General features: G+C 41.2%; 1 protein-coding gene across 2 annotated transcripts; it reads left to right on the top strand.

Annotated features, from left to right (window-relative positions):
* Nucleotides 1–816: 816 nt before the first annotated feature.
* On the top strand, nt 817–22,884 carry aak1b (AP2 associated kinase 1b). 2 transcript variants are annotated; one of them, XM_010774320.1, is made up of 20 exons: nt 817–1,825; nt 3,142–3,260; nt 4,807–4,915; nt 5,072–5,214; nt 5,641–5,762; nt 6,107–6,188; nt 6,618–6,750; nt 6,858–6,961; nt 7,217–7,299; nt 7,458–7,618; nt 7,939–8,060; nt 8,749–9,129; nt 9,712–9,872; nt 9,971–10,164; nt 10,247–10,333; nt 10,515–10,610; nt 11,056–11,163; nt 11,471–11,641; nt 13,123–13,227; nt 22,091–22,884. In XM_010774320.1, the coding sequence occupies exons 1-20, from the start codon at nt 1,666–1,668 to the stop codon at nt 22,771–22,773; spliced, it is 3,324 nt and encodes a 1,107-aa protein (XP_010772622.1). In that variant the 5' UTR covers nt 817–1,665; the 3' UTR covers nt 22,774–22,884. The 2 variants fall into 2 exon arrangements, with proteins under 2 accessions (XP_010772622.1, XP_010772623.1); XM_010774321.1 differs by lacking the exon at nt 22,091–22,884 and adding an exon at nt 20,543–20,954.
* Nucleotides 22,885–23,482: the final 598 nt, after the last annotated feature.

Here is a 23,482-nt window from a genome sequence, read left to right as displayed (position 1 = left end):
ATATTAAACATTAGCATTAGCAGCAAGTATAGTAAGATTACAATTCAACTGTAATTTGGTAATTAATTTATGGCTGATGTGTTTTCCTTCCATGAACCCTCCGAGGATTGTTTCATAATGATGTTTCTTATTATAAACAGCCTGTGCTGAATGAACCTATATAGTTATTCAGTCTTTTTTTTTTTAAATACACAGACTTTATTGTGGTAATTTGGTTTTGCTAAAATGTTTCAGAGTTGGGAAGTCGGTCTCAACATGGGCAAGAGTTGTCAGACTGACATGCATGATAAAGCAATCATCAGCTGCAGTCATATCAATATTGTTAAAATCCTGATTTTTTCTTTATTGCTTAAGTGGCAATAATCTACTGGTGTGATAGATACTTGATACTTTTACATTAGTATTTCTCTTCACAAAATATGAAAATAAGCTTTATTCTGATACACATTTTTAGAGAGAAACAAGTGAAAAAAAAGTAACTTGTAACTTTTTGTGTTAAAATAAAGCAGTGGAGTAAAAAGTACAATGTAGTGGGGCATAAGTATAAACAAGCAATACATGGAAAAACTCGAAAGAAGTAAAAGTACAAATATTCAAAAAAGTACAATACTTGAGAAAATGTACTTTGTTGCTTTTACCACTGTTATTACTGATAACCGAACTGAACTAGTGCTAAAGGGTGTTAAAGGTGTTCCTCATTTCTCGTATTTCCGGGCTGAGCGATAGGACTTGAACGCCCCATATGACCACATTCGCTAGGGGGAGGGGAGGCTGCAGCTTCGCTCTGAACTACAATACCCAGAACTCCGTCCGTGCGTCAACAGCAACAGCTAGGATGTTGCGATATCGCTGGCAGCCAAAGATTGCTGTGGTTGCAGAGATTAGGTTGCTGGGTTGAAACCTCTGCCTAACGTTTTGGTAGATGTCAAATTGTGTGTTGTTTTATATGCAGTCGCATCAGACGGAGGATTACGTTGTCTGTCGACTCCGCGCGTGCTTGTGTTTGTCAATGGCTGCAGCGGCGCTAACACGTTAGCTTACAACAAAATCACAGTTTTAATCTAAATGGGAGCAATTAAATAGCTCGACGGGCAGCTATGTGCCATCCAAAGGCGGCTTCACTTGACTGAGGATGGAAAGATTGTTCCAGGTATCGCTAACACACAAGTCACACGTCGGATACATCGCAACATAAGACATTATCTTCACAGGATAACCTGGATAACCTTACACGAAATGTCATAGCGCGTTAAGTAGCTAGCACTTAGCTAGCTCTGTAATGGCTGGGCGAGATGGAGAAGGAGCTAATGTTATCATCATCAGCAGCCGACCATGAACAGCTGGATGGATAGCTAAAGAAAGACTTTCTCCGGAGATGCTTTAGCCTCCTGGGTGGTGTAATTCACTTACATAACAAGCGAGTCGCAACCGCTCTAGCTATCACCAACTGGCTTGTGTTTGGCAAGCAAATGAGATCTGCAATCAACACATCTGTCAAAATCACAAGTGACGAAGGCATCCCTGCATGGTTTGAGACTAAAAGTAGACTCGTCCGATTTTAGGTGCACATTCTGACCAGCATTTATATATCAGTGCAATAATTCATTGCACAGGAAACAAGCCCTTCATCTGAGTGATTGACACACCTCCTGTCAGTCTGACAACATGAGGAAGTTCTTTGATTCCCGTCGGGAGTTGGTGAGTTCCGGGCCCGGTTCTGGAGGGGGGGGAAGCTCGGGGTCCAGTCATGCAGGCGGAAATTTCATTGGCAGAAACTTCACTGTCGGGCGGCACCAAGTCACTGTGGAGGAGATCATTGCTGAAGGTGAGAAGGGGTTGCGCAGGCCGAATGATGCCATTTATTGTAACCTCTATCCCTATATATTTAAATGCATGAGATTCAATTTAGAATATGATGTGTGTCCCGCAAGCCAAATACTTGAGTCACATGACAGGGCAGGCCGGGATGTAACCTTATGCCATCCCCACAGGCATGATGCATTAATGAAAAAAAGAGGCCTACTGCCTTTCTCAGCTTCACACTGACTAACACAACTGCTTCCTGTTTTATGAATCAGAAGTGTGATTGAAGAATGTGCATACCTATCTGGTGCAGAAAAAGCAGTTATTGTATCCCCTTTTTATTTTAATAAATGAAGGGTTAATGTGTAGTGCAATTGTTGTATTTCTTAATAGATACTGATGGTACGACTGTTTGGCATCAGCAGCACATTTACTGATAGTGACGTGGAGGCCTGTACTTGATTAAAAAGCAACTATTCACCATTTAAACCTTGGAATTTGGTATTCTTCTTTTTCTATTGTACAGTTTATCTGAGCATCATGTAAGCCAATAGTAGCATATGTGCTAAGACGAGTACAGTAACAATTACATGAGAGAATATGGTAGTGATGAACCTGCTATTGTCAAACATTCCTTTACTCTCATGAATTTTGATTGAACATAATCTTCTTAACCATAGGGTGAGATAATTACATCTCCTTGACAGTATGCAAAGCCCAAGAACCAACCAAAGAAAACACATGGTTATAAGTGTCTAGCAGAGAGAAGACAAATGTTATTTAGCCTGCCCCTTATTCAAAACAAAAACAAACAAAATAATGAAATATTTTGTCAATTACAGTTACTTGCCCTTCAATACCGACAGCAACATGAGACAAAGTGTGATAGAGCTACCGTGCCATACAATACTTTGTCGAAGAGAGGATGCAGTATAACCGCAATGTCTGCCTGAAACTGATGACCCTGTCACAAGTGAACTCGGCAAAGTGAATTTGTGGTCTGAGCTATACCAGATGGTTAGGCCTCAATGTAGGCCTCTACGTAAACCCTGCAGCAACGCTATGACTAATATATAACGCTATAAGGCTGCACCATTTGGTCCTGATTATCCTTTTTGATGTCCAAACCCAGATTACAACAGTTGTGGAAGTAATTGGGTGTCAAATGTTCAGCTACATTTCCAAAATGCACCAAAGAAAACTTGTGACGATGCTGTGATGCTGGAATTCCCCATATCTCTTTTACATTTTCTATTAAACCTGGCAATAATGTTTTAGTGTGCATCTAGATTTCGGGGGTTGTGACATTTCTTTATGTTTTCTTTCTCATCCCTTCAGGTGGCTTTGCAATTGTGTTCCTGGTGCGAACAAATCAAGGGGTGCGCTGCGCCCTGAAGAGAATGTATGTCAACAATGAGCATGATTTGCAGGTGTGCAAGTGCGAGATACAAATAATGGTGAGTTGATTCAATATTTCCCTGCTTGTTCTCACACAGTTCTCATGTGATCTGCCATCAGGGTCGAAACCACATGTGAAAGTAACAACTAAAAAATGTCAAACCCAAATTGTGCCTGGAAATAAACAAGAAATCTACATGTACAGGTTCTCTTTTCTCTAGAAAGGCAGAGAAGAGAACTGCTTATTGTGTGAGTCCAATAACCCAAAGATATATAGCTTAATGTCAAAGGAAATCTCCATTTTTGACTATCTATTTATTTATCGGTTATCAAAATGGTTGGCTATTATTTTTACGTTGATCAATTTGTCGACAAGCATTGAAGCTCTGCTGTCAGGAAATCCAAAGAACAAGTGGGTTCAGAACACACATGTCCGTTCTGTATTGATTCATCTGGTTCTTGGTGGGATTTGTTTTTGTTTTCATAGTGCTGTCTTACATGTTCCGCTCTCCCCCTGAGGTGTTTTGTGAAATGAGTCAAAGGGGTTATTTCCATGAACACCTTTCATCAGTGAGATTGTTCAAAGGTCCTGAAGCTCTGGTTGTTACCCTACACAGGTTCTCTAAGGCATGCTGCCGGGTTACTTGTATAAAATAACATAAAGCTGTCCCTTCTATTAATTTCATGGACAACACGCAGGTAATAAAAGAAGAGTAGTCCCATATAGCCTGACCTCTTGACCTGGTAAAAGAGCAAGAGCAGCAGATTTAGGATTTATAGGGACTAACGTATATCATGGTACCCTACTACAACATTTACATTATCTAGAAGCAATTTAAAACGGCTATTTTCGAAGCATTTTTTTGTGACTGTACTTCTACATTCATTTAGTTCAAACACATAATGTGTTCTTTTAAGTCTGAAGGACCACACAGGAAGGAAGGAAGGAAGGAAGGAAGAAATGGATGCTCTGATTACATACACATAGCTGATGGTGTAAACATTCATCAGTACTACATGCAATTCTTCCTAGCAACTTACTGTAGGTTCTAGTTTTTCTTTTTAAATCAAACTAAAAGACCCTAAAAAAAATCTAAAGTGATATCGGATGTCATTTATCTTTTTCACATGACATTCTTTATCTCTCATTCTCCTCACTCGCTTTCTCACACACATGCACACAGACGCACACTCGTTGACAGACAGACCTTCACCCCATCTGCAGTACTTGACATGTTTTCATTACCTAATAGGTTCCTGATGTTGCTCTCCATTGTAACCCCCTCTGCAGGTGATGGCCTCACACTGCATCGTTAAACACTGGCCAGATTCAACTAAATGTGTGACGGCGTTTAACTTCTTATTTACCTCTATGCAGAAAAACAATATGGAAGTATTCCTTCCTCCTCCAGCGTTTTGTTGTATCGTGTATCATTTAGTCATTTTTGTGGCAACCTTTCTGAAGAATGAACCGAGCCCTTATGAAATGCTTTCATTCATTAGTAGTCCCATTTGATGCAGGTTAGCAGTAGTTGTGCTTTTTGGTAAAAACTTTATGAACGGCGGTTTGTTAATAATCTTTAATGCCTATTTGTGTCCTTGCAGAAAGACCTTGTTGGTCACAAGAATATTGTTGGTTATCTGGACTCCAGCATTACTGCTATGGGATCAAGGGATGTGTGGGAGGTTTTCATTCTTATGGACTTCTGCAAGGGTGAGTGCTGAGGGGGGAATTATTTAAGAATACTGAAAGAATTTGAGTTTGGGTCCATTATCAGTAATTACACAGAATAAAAAAACACAAGTTGAGGTTCAATTGTATACCAGTGATTGTGTTTTTGACGCTGTATAATGTGATATTGTTTCGCAGGGGGACAGGTGGTGAATTTGATGAATCAGAGGCTGCAGACCGGCTTCACTGAGGCTGAGGTGCTGCAGATCTTCTGTGACACCTGTGATGCTGTTTCTCGCCTGCACCAGCGCAAGACACCCATCATCCACAGAGACCTTAAGGTGATACATTTGGCTATTTTTATTCTTCGCAGTGTGTTGCCCCGGCATTAAAACCAAGGCAACACCTACTGAAGATCACCATGCTTAGTAGTTGAAGCAATATGATTGATATCATGTGAGTTGAAGCTGTGTTTGATTATGCAGAGCTCCAACAGGAGGGGAGAGGAGATGGTCAGTTGTCAAAATGCTCCCAAAACCTTTCCAATTCTCCTGAGCGCAGTCAACTGCAGCGTGTCTGTCGCACTCATTTTAGGTTACTGTCACTCAGCGGATTTAATCCATATGGCAAAACTACTTTTTATTGCAGTGGTGTTTTTTAGAATTACATAAAAAAAGTTGAGTAGTTTGTGTGTCAGACTGTATTGGAGCATAACGGCTCTGCCTCCTAACAGTGTTTCCCATCCCTTCTCCTCATTTGATTGTCAGGTGGAGAACATCCTCCTGCATGACAAGGGTCACTATGTGCTGTGTGACTTTGGCAGCGCCACCAACAAGTTCCAGAGCCCTCAGACTGAAGGAGTGGCCGTCGTGGAGGAAGAGATCAAAAAGTTAGTGCGTCTAGTTTTGCCCCTGCAGCTTTCATTCATTAGCATTCCTTTTAGGTCTAGCCTCACAGAAAGGCTCAGCCGCTTTTCAATCATGAGCAGTCTTGTTGTCTTATTAAAGATTCATAATTGAACTTCAACTATGGACTGCAGGGTTGCAGAGTTTATGCTTTCACATTTGTGCAAAACAAGCTTAGTGTGGTGTAATTAGTAATGGATGTAATACTGAACTTTATTTGCATTAAAGTGCATCTATGAGCAGATGGAACTATGTCAGCTGTTTTTCTTCACTGACACATTAAACCCGTAGTTTATTTAGTTTTGTTGTTGTTAATGTATTCCTTCAGGTACACAACTTTATCATATCGTGCTCCTGAGATGGTGAACCTCTACAATAACCAGATTATCACTACAAAATCAGATGTCTGGGTGAGTGAGGAGGACACACTATTGTGATATCCATGACAAGAACGCACGCACGCACATACAGTATCCTTTCAAATAAACACCGTAGCCTCCATTCATGAAAAACAGGATCAAAGTATTGATTTGATTCTACTCCGAGAAAATAATACCAATCATTCATGCTGTAGTTTTTACAGTAGAACCTTAGTTTGACATAACGATAACATATTAAACCTGTAGGCTTGTTACAGCAGGGCGCAGATGTTTTAGATTCAGTCATGTTGTTAAAATGTTTGACTGAAATCACAGTTTTTAAAATGTTAACAGCTGGTATTTAGAGAGGCAAAGGTTTTGTTTTGTACCTTATTGTGTATTAATTGTATTATTAAGTATTTCCCTCTCCTCTCCTCCTGTCTTTGTGTGGTGTGACGGGGCATGTGGTTGTTTCTCCAGGCTCTGGGCTGCTTGCTGTACAAAGTGTGCTTCTTCACTCTGCCCTTTGGTGAAAGCCAGGTGGCCATCTGTGATGGCAGTTTCACCATTCCAGACAACTCCCGCTACTCTTATGATCTGCACTGCCTCATTCGTTAGTCCTTCTCAAGTGTTTTTAATGTTTTCAAAAACAACTAATTCAGTTTAAATAGGAATATCAAGTGAAGCTTTTTGAGTTGCTTCCTCGTGGTTGTTTTTCAGGATACATGCTGGAGCCAGACCAAGAGAAAAGACCTGACATCTACCAGGTCTCCTTCTTTGCTTTTAAACTAGCTCAGCGGACCTGCCCTGTCCAGAATGTGAAGGTCAGTCTCTCTCAGCACCGCGTCAGCTGAAATGCTTATCTTGCTCTCATCAGGGATTGACTTTGTTGTCGCAGTGAGGGAGGAGAATCTGCACTAATTCATCAGTTGCAAACAGTAGAAATAGTCTTTATTGTTACTGCTGAATTGAGAGGTTTTTATTGTCTAATTGTATATTTTCCTTTGTCACTACTACAGTTCTCTTGTGGAAATTCAACAAACAATTCTATTGTTTTTGTTTTTCTTTCCATTATCCAGAATTCTCCAATTCCCTGTAAACTTCCTGAGCCAATCAAAGCGAGTGAGGCTGCAGCAGCAAAGAAGAACCAGGCTAAGCCCAGGCAAGCAGGCTCACACTGTCCCACCATTAAAGCTGTAGTAACAGGACATGTTGTTGAAGTAAATAGGTTCAGTCAGTGTTCTGATACTCATTAAATAATTATACTAACACTATTTGCCATGATTAACAAGAAGGCCAACATGCTCCTTTTGTTGCCAGATTGACGGATCCTATTCCCACCACTGAGACCTCCATCACCCCCCGCCAGAGGCCCAAAGCCGCCCATGCGCAGCCCGCCGCTGGCATCCTCCCCATCCAGCCGGCTGCTCTCACCCCTCGCAAGCGGGCTAATCTACCTGGTGGTGCAGCTCAGCCTGTGGGTACGTACTGCACTCTGTCCTTTCTCCTCTCTGTCATGGGGAAATGAAGCTGGACTTTTGATGAATAAAGAGGTGCATACAGACAGACATCTCTCTGATCCTTTGTGCACACATTGATACTGCCACCTCAACAGGAACAGATCAAGTAGGCAGGTTAAAGCAATCTAACCACAGGCCCAAAGTGATGATGGAATGTTTTCCCACACACTCTGAGTTCATACCGTTTTCCTCTAATTTTATATATTATAATTATGAAATTGATACATGTTACCTTTGCTGTTGAGTAATCTGTAGTCTCTGCTCTTTTCAACATCCCCCAGGAGTCAGTCTGAACCTCTCTCAGCCAGTTGCAGCTCTGCAGTCACAGAAGGCTCAGACTTCAGTCCTGCCGATCGTCCAGCCGCAAAACAATTCAAATCAGGCTGCAGCTCCACAGAAGCAGGTACATACTGAATTACACTGACAGACAGAGGAGCTGTTTACAGGGGTCTATTAATAACTATGGAAAATGATCCGTAGACAAATGTGGGGGGAAAGCAGCAGAAACAAGCATCGCCAGCAACGTATAATGCATGTCTGGCTTTTTGTGTTTGGATTCTTAAGCAATGATCTTTTTCACGAAAGTGCTGTTATTTCATACATAGTAGCTACAATTTTGTTAATTGTTTAATTCATTTATCAAGTTAGAGTCTGGACTGTAAGTCAGACAAAACAAGCTCAAAAAGTAGCCTGGTTCTCTGGGAAATTGACAGTATACAAGACGGTATACAAAAAATAATCATAAATGTCAGCTTACACAAATATATTAAATGAATATATTAAGTATGTTTGGCCAAAGTAATGATCTCCTTCACACAAGTGCTGTTAATTCATACATAAGTAGATTGATACAAATATAAAGTGCTACAATGTTGGTAATTGTTAAAGTCATTTATCAAGTTAAAGTTTGGACTGTAAGTCAGACAAAATGAGCTCGAAAAGTAGCTTTGTTCTCTGGGAAATTGTGATGGGCATCAATAATAAATTGATAAAAAATGATATAGAAAAAATAATCATAAATGTGGGACCTTGGGCACCATCTCAGTTAAGATGGTTTGCCGTGTGTGACAGTGTATCTGTGTGTGATGCAGGTGCAGCCAGCCGCAGAGATCACAGCAGCAGCAGCAGCAGCAGCAGCAGCAGCAGCAGCAGCAGCAGCAGTGGTGTCTCCAGTGACCAAGGCTGAACCCCAAGCACAGCCCATAGTTCTGCAGCAGACCATCCCCCCCGCCTCAGCCAGCGCCCCCTCCCAGCAGGCCGCTCCATCGAGCCCGGCCGCTCCTCAGCGTCCCGCTCGGCGTAAGCAGGCTCAGCAGCCAGCGGCTCAGGCTTCCCCCGTCAAACAGGCCCCAGGTCAGCCGCTGGTCTCTCAGCAGCAGCAGCAGCAGCAGCAGCAGCAGCAGATAACTCCGCCATCAGCCGCCCCGGCTCAGCCCGCCCCCTCTGAGAGCAGCCTGAAAACAGCTGAGACGGTGAGTTCTGCACACTATCCAGCTTCAACACAGAGAGCAGTCAGAATTAAAGAAGTTTAAACTTTATGTGTGCAATGTTTTAGCAGCATGGCCTCGTGTTCTGGTTATTCTTATATCCATCAATCGTTTCCATTTCTTCTTCTTTCTCTTTCTTTTCTCTTTCAAAAATCTTAATATTTTAATATGTCTCAATACAATAAAAGAAAAGTTGAGAAAAAAAGATTACAAATATATATATATATATAATTATATGTAATAATAAAAATACATGACACTTATATAGCACTTTTCTAAACACTCAAAGACGCTTTGACAGAGAATAACACATGTATACATATTTTTATATATATTTGTATTTTGTATTCTTTTGGATTTCTGGGAAACGGTACTTAACTTGTGTTTGTACACACAAACTGAAAGATTAACGAAAAAGTTGATTTTGACTTAAATAAAAACTTGATTACATTAATTTTCCACACATTTCTATCTAGCATTGAAACTCATTGTCCGTGACACTTTATGTTACTTGTGAGACCCTCTATAGACTGTTTCCTGATCCTGTGTTTTGCTTCTTGTGATCAGACTCCTCCTTCCTCTCCCAAGACAACTGAAGAGCGAGGCCACCAGCGCACCCCGAGTGACGCCAAACCGAGTGATGTCACAGTGAGCGGCGTCGCTGGAGTTCCTGTGAGCGACCCCTCGCAGCAGCCGCAGGGAGCTAATGCAGACGCTGCCCCCAACCAGTGCGTTGACCCTAATGGAATACACCTGAAGAGAAACCTCAAATCAAGCCTTTTTCCTTTACTTATGATCTTATGTTATGACCCTTCTTTACCTGTAGATCACCACTTGCATCTCCACCCAGTACCGCCCAGCTTGTTGACTTTGGTGTTGTTGATGGGGACCAGCACCAGAACAAATCTGGACCCCCTGCTGAGACCACCGACTCCGCCTCTGCATGGAACCCTTTTGACGATGATACATTTTCCAACCTCTCTGCAGATGGTTTCAAAACTGAGGACAAAAAGCCTACAGGTACTATCATCAGTGCTACTGTGTGTGCATGTGTGTGTTTAAATGTGTTGTTGATTCATAACTGGGAATTTCCTTTTTTCAGATTTACTTTTAGAAACTAAGCCTCCATCCACAGAGGAGTTGATACCAGGCCTGCTGGACTTAACTGTGGATACACCCCAAGATAATGGTACGTCACATTCTATCTTTGTCATTGCCCTCAGCTATTTATGACTTAAAACAAAAAGTCTGGACCCTTTTTATTGAAAGGCACCAACAAAGAAATCTGCTTCCTCCCATAATGCTGTTTTTTTTCTGATTCGTGATGGATTAAAAGTCTTTGCTGTAAAAACACTTCTTCTGTTTCCTAGTTGAAAGAGCATCAAACCTTGTTGATGTGGATTCAGGAGCCTCTCAGCTGGTTGTCCCAGATCCTTTCAGTATCCTCGATCTGTCAGATACACCAGGTAACGTCTCTCTGTGGGTTTATGGTACACACACAACCTCACCCCTTTGTAGTCTTTTTCTTTGCTGGTATTGTGTATAAATATTGTCCATATACATAAGTATTCATTCATGACAAGCCAGAAAACAAAATCCTGATATGTTATTTCCAAAACCGTCAATACCTGAAAAAGCATTTGTTCATGGTCCTTAGCAAAGTGAATTAACGTTGAATAAATATTTAATTATAAGTGCATGATCTTAACGTCAGGTGCATGATCAGCAGCAAGTCTGGCTCTAGACTAAATATCCGTCTGTACAGTACACACTCTTAGCTGTTGTTTGTTTGTTTGCTATACCGGTAGTATTTCAAATGGGTTTTTAAGTGTGTAGCTGTAACTGATATTTGTGTTGCACTTTGCTCAAATATGTCTCATTTATCCTCTCTTATTATTCATTGACCTCCAGAAAAGCTGATAGAAGGACTCAAATCTCCAGAACCGTCTTCACTCCTGCTTCAGGACCTCTTGTCATTGTCTGATCCCTTCGGTGGCTCTGTGGAAGTGGCTGCAAAAGGTGTGTGTGTGTGTGTGTGTGTGTGTGTGTGTGTGTGTGTGTGTGTGTGTGTGTGTGTGTGTGTGTGTGTGTGTGTGTGTGTGTGTGTGTGTGTGTGGCAGGAATATATTTTCTTTCTAAGAGTTTAAAAGGTCTGGAAATATAAAAGCTTTTCATTTGTAAAAGTAACATAAGTCCAAGGGTCGGTGCATGTATCTCAGGATCTCTGTATATCTTAGTCATCTCTCCTTGTTCTCTTTACACTTGAACCATATCTAACCCTTTTCCCTCTTCTTCCCTCACCTGTATGTCCTCCGGCCCGCTCCAGACCCTCTCACCACAGACGACTCTCTCCTGGGCTGCTCTCTGATCTTCGGTTCCTCCGCCCCCCCGACAGCGAGCAGCACCACCTCCTCCCTCTCCTCCGCTCCCTCCTCCGCTGCCTCTGCTCTGGATGATTTCAGTCTGTTGTCTGGGGACTTTGCACCGCCTGTAGCAGGTAAGCTGTGCACATCTGAAGACTGGTTTGTACACACGGGTAAAGAGCCCCGAAGAGTCTCAAGAACTGTTTCTCCACAGAAGCAAGACAATTGCATTTATAGAGCATCATTCCGAAACAAGGCTTTTAAAAATGTAGAACAGAAAGCATTTCCGAACGTTTCACATAGGACATTAATAAAACATTCAAATGCATTTAAGGACATAAAAACTAAGCGCGTGAACAAGCAAGTTACTCAGTACAAATAATTGTATAAGCATTTATGGACGAAATTCTGCAACATTTTGGCTAACATACTTACTTTGGTTTATTCCCATTATATGCTTTTGGTCTTGTATTGCTTTCTTTTGGAGAATTATCAGAAATGCTTCGGTTTCTTAGGGCTATTATTTTATTCCCAAAGATAAACACAGCACGTGTTGTTCACTGAGCTAAATTGTATGCTACAGTAGACAACGACAATTCTGTTCATTACATTTTAAACCACTAAGGGGCAGCAAAAGCATTTTCATCACAGATTTAAAAAGATGTATAATCCAATCTGTTTGTCGTCATAACTTCATACAGTTTCCACATTAAGCCAGGTAAAAACAATTCAAAACCATATTTCATATATGTTGTTTTTTTATGTCCGACATTGAGCGCTTCATAGCTGTGTCGTAGTTGTTGGCTCTTGACTGGTGAATGAAGGCTTCTGACTTTCTGCATCACAGCCTGGCATGATGCCAATTATTACTGATGCATCTTATTGTTTTATCTTTTAACCACTGAAGAGCTTCCGATGTGTTAGTGCACTCACTGCTGATTTTGTTTCTCATGCTGACTAAGGTATTGAGTTATTTGATTGTAAGCCTGAACTACGTTTGGATGAATCATCTATTCTACAATGTTCTTTTAAATCCGCCACAATGATCCTTATTCGAAACGTTTCACTCCCAATCTAAAACCTTCTGGGCTCTTAAAGAGGACATATGTTGCTCATTTGTATGATTTATATTCGTATTTTATGCCTCTACTCTGAAATTTTGCTTTAATGTTCAAAAAACTTTTTATTTTTCTCACACTGCCTGAACTGCAGCACCTCTTTTCACCCTCTGTCTGAAACCAGAGCCAAGTCCGCTCTGATTGGTTAGCTGGCCAGCTCTGTAGAGATTGTTCAACTTTTTAGAGATGTCCCGCCTCTTAGCCTATCACGTACAATGTGTTGGAGCGCTAGCCAATAGAATCACGGGTGTTATGTAGTTATGTCACTGTTACGGTAATAAACAAAAGAGTCCTATAAGGTGTTCAGACAGGGGGGGAGTGTGTGGGAGAGTAACTCCCTCTGGGGGGAACCTTTGGATTCAAGCCTTTGCAGACCATTTACATGCACAAAAACCTATATACCACACTATATTAAAAAAATGGAAAACCCCAAAAAGCATAATAGGGCCCCTTTAAGACTTATACATAAACAACCCACCTTTCTTCGTCCTCTGCAGACTCGTCTCTCCTGATCTCAGACTTGGAGCTGCAGCCGGCCCCAGTGGAGGACCAGGAGGACGAATTTGATCCGATCCCCGTCACTGGCCGGAAGAACTCCCAAGGTTAGTCTTCACCTCCTCCACCAGTGGGTCAAGTTGCTTTTTAGGAATAAATACAAAGTGTTTATTGGGTCTTCCCTCAGTTGCATGCTGATATGCTTAATAATGAACATGATAGTCAAACGTAGTGCTAACAGGATCATTACAGGATCTATTTAACGTCCTCAGTGTTTTAGATGTAAATGGGTAAATTCTGCCCCCTCTCTTTCTCTCTCGACCTCTCTCCCCTCTCCTTTACTGCCGTGCTTGTTGTGACTCCCGCTCTTCTGCTCCCCCCCCTCCCCTCCTCCTCTGTTTGCCTGTATTCGTCTCCCCCCCCNCCTGCGGAATGTCAGCCTACTCGACCAGGGTGGTCCGACGTCTCTCGCCCGGTTTCGACCCCCCCGTCCGACCTAGTCTTCGGGCGGTGACAATGACGCGGCCCTCACCGGAGGACTTGAACCGGCCTCTCTCCCCCCTCTCGCTTTATGTCCGTTGTTCTCCTCTCCTCACCGCTTCTCGCCTCAGTGTGTCGTGCCCGTCATTTCCTCTCCTCCTCCCAGCTCTCCCCCTCTCTTTCTTCTCCCCCCGTCCCCTAATGGTGGTGAGAGAGTTACACTGACTTTCCTGTAGGGGTGACTCCTGCATATTTTCCTAGGAACATTTTACTAGGGACCAATTCCATGACATCGTAGGGAATGGCAGGCACCACGAATAGAGAGTGCGGTCTACAAGTTAATAATCTCGCATCGATTGTACTGCTTAGAGCCGTAAACGTGAGCGTCTCTACTACCATCGTCTAAGAGGTATGATGTTGTGGATTTACGAAATCAACACCCCCTACAGAATCACAAAATAAAGGAAACTTCTTTCCTTCTTCTCCGTTGTATCGTCAGACCAAAACACGGAGTACTAGAAGCACAACATGGTAAAAATCGACTAACTAAAGGTCCACACACAATCTCCGTTCTGGAGTTGGAACCCACGTCCCTGCTTTCAAGATATGGCTGGGTTACCAGAGAAAGAGATTTTGAATAGTTTTCAATTGCATACTGATCCTACACTCTTAGCCTACCCAGCGTGTATTAAAGTCAGGAGCACCTAGGTCCAGAGTAGATAGAGCCACTCTGCTATGTAAGGGTCCTGCGCATACGTCGATGAAGATTCCAGTACTCTCAAGTGCGTAATTTCTCATGAAATAACAAGAATGTTCTACTCAGAAGTCCGTACAACTCCTTGCTCAAAGCGGTTTACTCACTCAAGCGCAGCGAGCAAAATCGAGTAACGATGTTCGGAACTCGATTTGAATTATCAAGAAGAATGAAAATTTTCCCCCCGGGATAGACAATACAGAAAACAACCAGCATAAAGTTTATAAAGAGTATATCAAAGGACATTATTTTATATCTAAACCACAATCGCATATGTTATAGGTCTCATAATTACAAGTTGAACCCAGCTAACGGAGTATATTCCGAAATCACATATCGACAGTCACATTAGCCCTAACGCGAACACTGCTGGTGTTGCTGAACCTATATGGAGCTTCCAACGGGGGAAAGATAACTTTTTCTAGCCTCACATGGTACACTTCAACAGAAGGACTCAGAAGGGGGGTGGGGAACAAGGAGGGGGCCTGACACCGCTTCCATTTGTGGTTCGTAAGTGTAAAAATTATGAATAGATGCCGTGTAAGATAAACAAACCCAAACATGTAATAAACCTGGATTCATTTGCGATACTGGATGATCACCTATGATACGGTAGATGTTTACCGTATTTGTTTATTCCTTAATATGCGCTGTGTTTTCGGCGCGCGTAATAAAGGCACTACAATCTATAAAAGATAAATGACCTAACTCGACTATACCGCGTGAAGTTGCGTTATGAGGTCCGTGTAACATGTACAAGTTCACATTCCTAAAGCTAATTCAACGGGATCTCTCGAGTGAACATCTAATTTTGTAACGTTTGGACCCGACGAAAGAGACTACGGCAACTACTCACGACCAGCTAAGAGAGTAAAGTGTCATTACAACTATGTCTGATGACACTGTTACTGGACGAGTTGACGGGCAGTGAAATGGACGTCTATACCTTACGACGCTGAGTCCTGATAATGGTCTTCGGTTCATGTACAGTACAGGGCCTTTCGACGTACAAATTACTGACCAGATGTTTGTTAATACGTCCCGGTCACCTCGACAAAACGTAATCCTTACCGGATAAAATTCTTGTGCCAAAGGTGTAACAGTAAGTACCCTTACGTCCACAAAACTGACCATCACTGGACCTAAAAGATTTTACAAAAAATCAGTAATATAGAAGGACTTCACAACAACGAAGCTTCATTTTTGTAAAACGGTTGCCTTTTTTTCGAAAAAATTTAATTAAATTTAATCACTTATAACTGTCCTTTACCAATTCAAGAAATGTACAACATTTCTAAACCCTATAAAAGTCAGTTCGACCGTAACTGAATAGACCCTAAAACTATTGTATGTCTATTCCCCTTCTAAACCTTACCTCCCTCATCATTAATCTGTGTGCTGTTTTTTGTTTATCCAATAACACCCTTGTCACCGTTGGACTTGAAACAAGTCGAACGAGTACATATTTCTCCGGAATGGACAGTGGTGTACAAGATATTTGGGAGATATATGTAAACAACCTTGAACTCGACTCCTACCAAGTACCAAACACTTTGAATCAACTATTGTCGTATATCTCTCCTGATTGTTTACTGTTCACGACGTCTCACAGAGGAAGGGACTTAGAAATGCTGCGTTGATATCATACTCTTTTTTGCAACAAGAGTAAAAAATCAAGAACACCCATTTACGATTTCGGATACCCAGGAGATAAGCAAACCCTACTAAATTATGTCTGCTACTATCATCTCTCGGCCCATAAGAAGGGATAATACCCAAAATGTGTGAGATTAGGGGAAGTGATCCTTCAACGCGAACACACGACTTCACCATGCACTGTTACGGACCGAATAGTACTACACGATGTCTAAAGATCTACTACTCGTCATCATAGCGTTGTGTCTTCCTCTCAACGGATCGTATCCTGACGAGCGAATAATTTTGTAAATTCGTTCGGTCCCTAGACTTCGGTGGAGAGTTTACAGAACTAGTTCTCGAGCCGACTACCACACATGTCTCGATGTGTGGAGGAGGTGACATATCTATTAAGCTATTACGCAAATATATACAAGAGCAGAAAGGCACGCTTACTTCTTGTCGTAAACAAGAATCACCTTATCACAGATACTACCCTTCACCATGTCTCATGAGAATGGATCAAAAGTAGAGACACCGAAATCGAGTGTAACACAGGAAAAACATGAGATGACTGGTTAATTAAAAGAATTTATAGTAATTCTAGAGTAAGGTAAACGGAAGAGCACCAAGTTAAAGTGGCTCGGTTTAACATATAGCAACAAATATCAAAATATCGCGGGAGGATCTCTACATTTTAAGTTGTTTGACATATACATTAGAAACCCATATAGTTGTTCCATCTGTTTGTTTTTATGTCCTAATACCTAGTCATGATAACACACAATCAGTACTAATAATCATGACGAACTTACCCTATTCCGTTGATAAAAGTTACTAGTTCACCCAAGTAACGCGTGGGAATAAACATGCACATAGACATACAAATAAAGGTCGAAAATATGTTTTACAGACTTGTATCCAAAATTGCGGTTTTTACGAGATTTATTACTAATAAGTATATAGTGCTATAAAATCCCGTACTATTATCAACTACTCCTATATCTCCTAACGATGCGAAATTTTAATTACAACAAGCGATCTTTTTTCTGAATCACTAATTGAGAGCAGTTTCTTTACATGAAACTTTACTATTTTGACTCATGAGTACGGAACAAATACGATGTAACAGTAAACGAACAGACAGAGAGAGATTTCATTAACCGGAGTTAATCGGTTCTAGTTGACAAGACAAGTCAAGACGCCCTAATTCGTTTTCCCGTGTTTTGTCTTACTATACCTTAGAAAAAACACTCGAGTACGTCAAGCTTCTAAGAGTTAATGCCATAACAATCAACTCATCTGTTCGGAGCGTAGGAGTTTGATCAGACATTTATCTCACGAGTTGGACTAACGTCACGAAAGGTACATCCCTCTTGGGTTCCGGCAACCTACAATCTCGAAGGAGCTATTTCTATATTAAGTTACTCCCCTATCAGTACAATACTGCCTCTAACTTTTTGACTCTAGGTACAGTTTACATAACCACCGTCGGGACTAAGCATACCTCAACGGTATGAATAATAATATTAGTTGTAAGGGTTTACAGATAGGGAGATTTACAGAAATTATTTCTCGGTCGACCGAGGACAGTCAGTGACCGAGTGAAAAAAGTGGCGACGCATTAACGGATTCCGTAGACGCTGTCACACCGGATTATAGACTGGCATAGCATAACGGCAATCAACACTGTTGTCATCGCTCGCTTCCTGCACCCCCCAGCCCCCCCCCTACAGTAGAAACATCTCTCGCCTTTCTGCGCTTCTTCATACCTCTCAATCATTGTCTGGCTCCTCTTCACCCCCCATCTCTCACCCCCTCACTCACACTCTGTCTTTCGGCCAGTAACACTAACAGCATCCTTCCTAAAGACTAACCATCTATCTGTCAATCAGGATATACTTCTGCTATCCAGTTTGTTTGAGCAATATTGCATTATGTCTAATAGCAAACAATAGGAGATCATTGTTGTATTGTACAATAGGCATAGTTATAAGTGGTTGTAGTTATTATCGTGAACAAGTGATATTGTCGTTGTTTGCCTTTTTCAATTCTCCTTTATTTGCACATTTTAGACTACTAGTTAAACCCAGAGGAAAGTGAAGTGACCATTTGTTTAAAAGAGGTCAGTTTATTTCTTTTTAAAGGGAAACTTAGTCATGTAGGCGACATCAGGCTGATTTGCACAGTATCATTAATGTTACCTCTGTCCGGGCTGTTGCGTGGAATATCGAAAAACAATTTAATATATATAGATATAGATTAGACTGAAAATTACAATCTGGAAACAGCCATAAACAGATGTCCTATATTATGAGTTCTTGTGAATAACAATGAAGAGAATAACAGGACCTTAACAGTTTTCCTGATCAGACTTTACCGTGAAAGTGCCATAAAACAATCTGTAAACAAACTGCAGACAGACTGGAGAAAGTTAAAACTATCAATATAATAGCAAAATAAATAAATGACAAATTAATACATTTTCAAATGAGAATCAGTTGGCTTTTATTATGATCTTTTTTTAAAGTCTATACTCTAAGCAAGCAATATTTTGATTTGCAATTAAATGACAAACTAGGGTCATTTAACATTGTTCATAGCAGTGTGCCATATCTATAGAAAATGCATGAAATCATAACAATAATTTGATTAATCAGCAGTAATAGATGAATAGACAAAATAAACAATAGCTTTTGTCTATAGAGCAAACATTTAAGGCTATACAGGTGTTTTTTTTGGCACTAAAATGGCATTTAAAAAAAAGTAATTTCCACCCACTTGCACTTTTTGTTTGAATATCAACATGAACACCCATTCCGCATCGTGCAATCCTCCCTACATTCCTGTCATGTGTTCACTCCTAATTGATGTAAATAGATATCTGCATCCCCTGCAGGCTGTTATTTTACCGTGTATATATTAAGTCATTGTCATAAAGCTTTACTTGTGGAAAACATATTGCTTTACTTGTGAAATATCACATATCCATCCATATATATATGTACATATATATGTGATAGATATATGACTGAAAAATGACATTGTTTTCCTGTTAATAAATGTTGATATGAATAGAGTGTTAGAGAATGAATGTAAGAAATAAATAGTAGTCTATAATAATAAAATATCTATGATTCTGACACCATAATCACTGAAGAATATTGAAGAATACTCTATATAAATATTTCATTCCTCTTTGTGAAATTGTGGGTTGAGAAGGTTTTTCTTGGTTTTATCTTATTCAATTATTGTCGGTACATTAAAATGTATAGATGATATTCCTAAACTGTTGGAAATGAGTCTGAATCCCATGTTTTACTCCGCCTCCTCTTCTTTGTGAAAAGAAAGTGAGCCTGTGTTCACACGGACTGATGAAGGATTATATTTTTTATTCAAAAACAGTTGACAGTTGTATGGAAAGTGGGAGTTTAACTTCTCCGAATTATGTTTCATTTCATCGCTACTAAATCTAGAATTTCTCTGGAAAATTGTGCTTTTGTAAAGCTCCGTTTGGCTTTACGGACTTCAGTGATCACAGAGTTCATATCAAAAAGCATGGCAGTGTTGTTGAATGTTATGTGTGTGTTGGTAATTGTGTATGTGTGTGTGTGTGTGTGTGTGTGTGTGTGTGTGTGTGTGTGTGTGTGTGTGTGTGTGTGTGTGTGTGTGGTCGGTCAGAATTGTTGGATGTGTTTTCCAGTAGCCTCCTTGTGTTGATGTTTGCTGCAAATACGGTGACAGTCACGTTGTCGTTAAAAATCTCTTCTGAAAGCACAGCCCCTCCCCCCTCCCCCTTAAATTCTCTCAGGAAGTCCGAGCTACATCTGAGAGTTGGATTTGTTTTGGCCTCACACCTCCTCTGGAAGTCTGCACTCCATGTTACTGAATCTGTCTGATAGGCTCATGTGTGAGGGGCTCTGTGAAGTGTGAAAAGGTTCATATGCCAACAGTGGAGGTACAACAACTCAGTCCAGGGTTTGAAAAAAATCTGCAATAGAAACGTTTCTGTAAGGTCAAACAAGGTTATCTCCTCATGCATGATTACACTTCGCTGGAGAGCGATCGGTCTGGAGAATTCTACTTCAAATAGTCCTCAGGTAGCACAGTCATTTAGATTCATCAACAATCTGGATGTTATTTGGTATTAAAAGGTCTCTTTTTGAAAGAAACGTTTGGTCAGATAAAGTGCATAGATCATTTTTTTTATTAGATTAGATTCAACGTTGCTGCAGCTTTATTGCACAGAGTAATAAAACGACGAACAACAGTTTTGACGTGCTTTTAGCTTAAAACCTCTTTCTAAACCTTTTAAATGAAATACAATAGTTACCTTGTAAGGCAGCAGTGTCAAATAAATCACCTTAAATCTGAGAATGGTACTTAAAACATGGAGCAGTGACTTCTTCACATGTTCTTTGATGATAAATATAATGATAAACATCTTTATTCCTGTCTAATTTCAATTGTATTCATTTACCACCTAAGATTGAGAGTATTTTGAGTAGAGCTCCTGATGTAAACTATTGAATTACATCCTTTTATCTTTACAGAACCTTAAAGGAGAAGCACGTCTCTGAGGTATTTCCTGTAGGTACTGCCTGTGAACTGAAGGCTCTTGTTGTTTCCATCTTTCTCTTAATGACCCTTCCTCTGAACAACTCACAGTTAGTGCTTGAGCCTATGCAACCCCCGAGCTCTCTCCCTGTAGCCGCCGGTGTTCCGGTGTTAAAAGGTAGTGAGGTTACTCCTTGGTGTGAAACAGAAGCCCCTCATTTTCTCTGTTGTTTTTGCCAAAAAATGAAACCTGTTGATTATCTGATTCTTCTGAGTGTTTTGAGACTACTCTTGTCTTGATGGCCCAAACCTGCATCAGAGCTGTGGTATCGTGTGCTCCTTCTATTTTTGTGAGATAATTAAAGAATTCTAAAGGGATGGCAAATAAAATACAAATGTGAATGTCAACGTGTTGAGTATTGATTGCAAGATGTTGTTAATGTCCAGGATATTGGTTGAAGTTACTCAACCAAAGAACTAATATATTATTTAAAAAAAGGTGTTGACTGTTTTCATAATGATCGAAGTGTCCCCAGTTAAGTTGCATTATGGGTAATGTAGGCTCCAATGTTTGTCATGAGACTAAATCATTTGTTTGGCTAAAAATATCAAAGGAGTCAAATGCTATTGAAACGGGGTAAAGACCTCGGTGTATAGATATCTGCATGAAGTTCATTGAGTCCGGCTTAAATGATCTGGTAATTTATTTGTAAATGTGTTCAATAATATATTAGAAGACATCACACTGTGTAATGCACTAATCCAAATGTATTCTGCTCAGATAGCAGGTTAAGTCTTATTCAGGTAAGACCTTCATGCTCTATTGTATTTGTCAATACATTTAGTTTTTTTCCCCACTTGTTTTACTATTGCTTTAACTTCAAAGAGGCTATCCTTTTCCACTAAATTAAGTGGAGTCACAAGTCAGGGATATACCGCATTTTACTGGATTTTGATTATTTCTGAAGCCTGACCGACAATTATAGACTAATTACAGATGTTTTCTATATAGAGAACACAAACACGTTTACATTTGAACTGTCAAATGTGCAATTCATATCTTGCTCAACAGTGGAGCACTGACACGACATTTGATCATGTTTTTCTGTAAAACATATATATCTGCCCACTGATACATGGCTGATAGAAATCTCTATTGAACACTAAAATCCTTTATAGGTGGGGCTATTTTTCCAATCACTCTTTTAAGCTTCCAGATGCAAGATGTATGATTGAAAGAACTGGGATACAAACCCAATCTTTGACAAGTATGGTTTTGGGTTTTGATCCAATTTGGAAATATTAAACTAGAATACCAATGTATTGTGGGAAAATGTCTTCAGCTAACATAGCCCAACATATTGAACAGATGGCAGTAAAACACATGAACAGAATACAGGTAACACTCATTAACACGCCTTTCCTTAATGTTTATGTCATGGATATAGCTGTATATATTAAATTGTAGATAACCTGTAAGAGGTCAGCAGATCTTAGATGCATGTGTCTTCATATCTGACCCTTCTCCATCTCCTCTCTCACAGACCTGCAGAGGGAGCTCAGCAGTGATGCACAGAGAGATGCTCAGACTGAGGCTCCTGTGCAGCTCTCTGAGGAGAGTCCTAGGCCGGAGATCCAGCCAAACAATGCTGCATGCGTCTATGATAAACACATGTTGCCATCAGATGACAGCAGCACAACACCCCACACAATACCTGCTACTTCCACCAGCCTGCCTTTTATTCCTGTCAACCCAGTGTCCCAGTTGCAGCCTCCAAACAGCCCGGTCTCCTCTGATGTCTTCCAGCTGGCTCCTTTCAAAACGCCAGCAAAAGAGAGCAAGATGCCCTTCAGCAGCCCCTCCTTCTGCGAGTCGCTTAAACCTGCTGACGCATCCGATATCTTCCTCCAGGCACCGTTTGGAAAGAGGCAGGAAACCACCCAAGCTAGCACTCACATATCTGAACCGCAGATTGAAACCAGCAAACAGTGTCCCCCGGTCCCAGAGTCGTCCCCTCCCGGTCCCCAGTGTCCCCGTGTCTGGGCCACCCCTCTGCTCCAGCAGCCGGTGGCCGTGCACCGGGTCGTCTCCAGGATCGGTCAGCAGGCCGCGGTGGGCTCCGTGGCAGTGGGGCCCCTGCATTCCTGGACCATCGGGGGGAGACCCCTGGAAGACCCGTTCACCGCTGCACCTTTCCACCCCAGATGCTCTCAGGGGAAACCTTGATCATATCTCTGAGGCCAAGTCACAGCTTAATTCTGTAACTTAAAGGTCACCTATTATGCAAAATCCAGTTTTTCATGTCTTTTATACATCAACATGTGTCCCCTCTGTGTAAAGAGATTCTGAAAGTTTCAGGAAAAAAGATTGGCTCACTTTCTCTCCTGATCCATTTATAAGAACCTGTCTGAAAATGAGCTGATCAGATTTTGGCCACTTTATGATGTCATAATGATTTTTTGGCTTGTGTAACCATTAGCCAATCACCAACCGAGGTAACCCCCCCCACACACCTTATCACCTGAATCTCCTCCTAGAGCACCAATAGGCGCGTTCACACCGGAGTACTTTTCCCACAAAGGTTCATGAGAACTTAGTTCATGGGAACTCTGTAGTTCTCATGAACTAAGTACAGATCGCGTTCACACCGGAATAAGTTCCTGGGGAAGGATTAGGCAAATGAAGCCGCTGACGTCACTTCTTCTTCTTCTGCTTTGGGTTTACTGGCAGGCCGCAAACAACTTCACGGCGTATACTGCCACCCGAAGTCCCCGGCCGGAAGTCCCCGGAGTTAGGGACTGGCTTCAGTAGAAGCTGCTGGGACTCCCAGCAGCTTCTACTGAAGCCTTCCGAGTAAATCGCCAGATCGCCGACACCTCCTCATCTCCACCGCTCCCATGTTTTCTTTTGTGTTGCCATAAGTTAGTCTCTGCGC

The sequence above is a fragment of the Notothenia coriiceps genome, unplaced genomic scaffold (genome assembly GCF_000735185.1).
Source record: "Notothenia coriiceps isolate Sejong01 unplaced genomic scaffold, NC01 NC01_scaffold00013831, whole genome shotgun sequence".
Taxonomy (NCBI): domain Eukaryota; kingdom Metazoa; phylum Chordata; class Actinopteri; order Perciformes; family Nototheniidae; genus Notothenia; species Notothenia coriiceps.
Note: the sequence above shows the minus strand (reverse complement) of the source record. Positions and strands in the feature narration are given on the sequence as shown.

What these genes read in the sequence shown, in the direction of transcription:
- aak1b (XM_010774320.1), top strand. Translation starts at nt 1,666, where the DNA reads ATGAGGAAGTTCTTTGATTCCCGTCGGGAGTTGGTGAGTTCCGGGCCC. An exon ending in GCCCTGTCCAGAATGTGAAG is followed by an intron (nt 6,962 to 7,216) that starts GTCAGTCTCTCT and finishes TCCATTATCCAG; the next exon opens with AATTCTCCAATTCCCTGTAA. An exon ending in AAGAACCAGGCTAAGCCCAG is followed by an intron (nt 7,300 to 7,457) that starts GCAAGCAGGCTC and finishes TTTTGTTGCCAG; the next exon opens with ATTGACGGATCCTATTCCCA.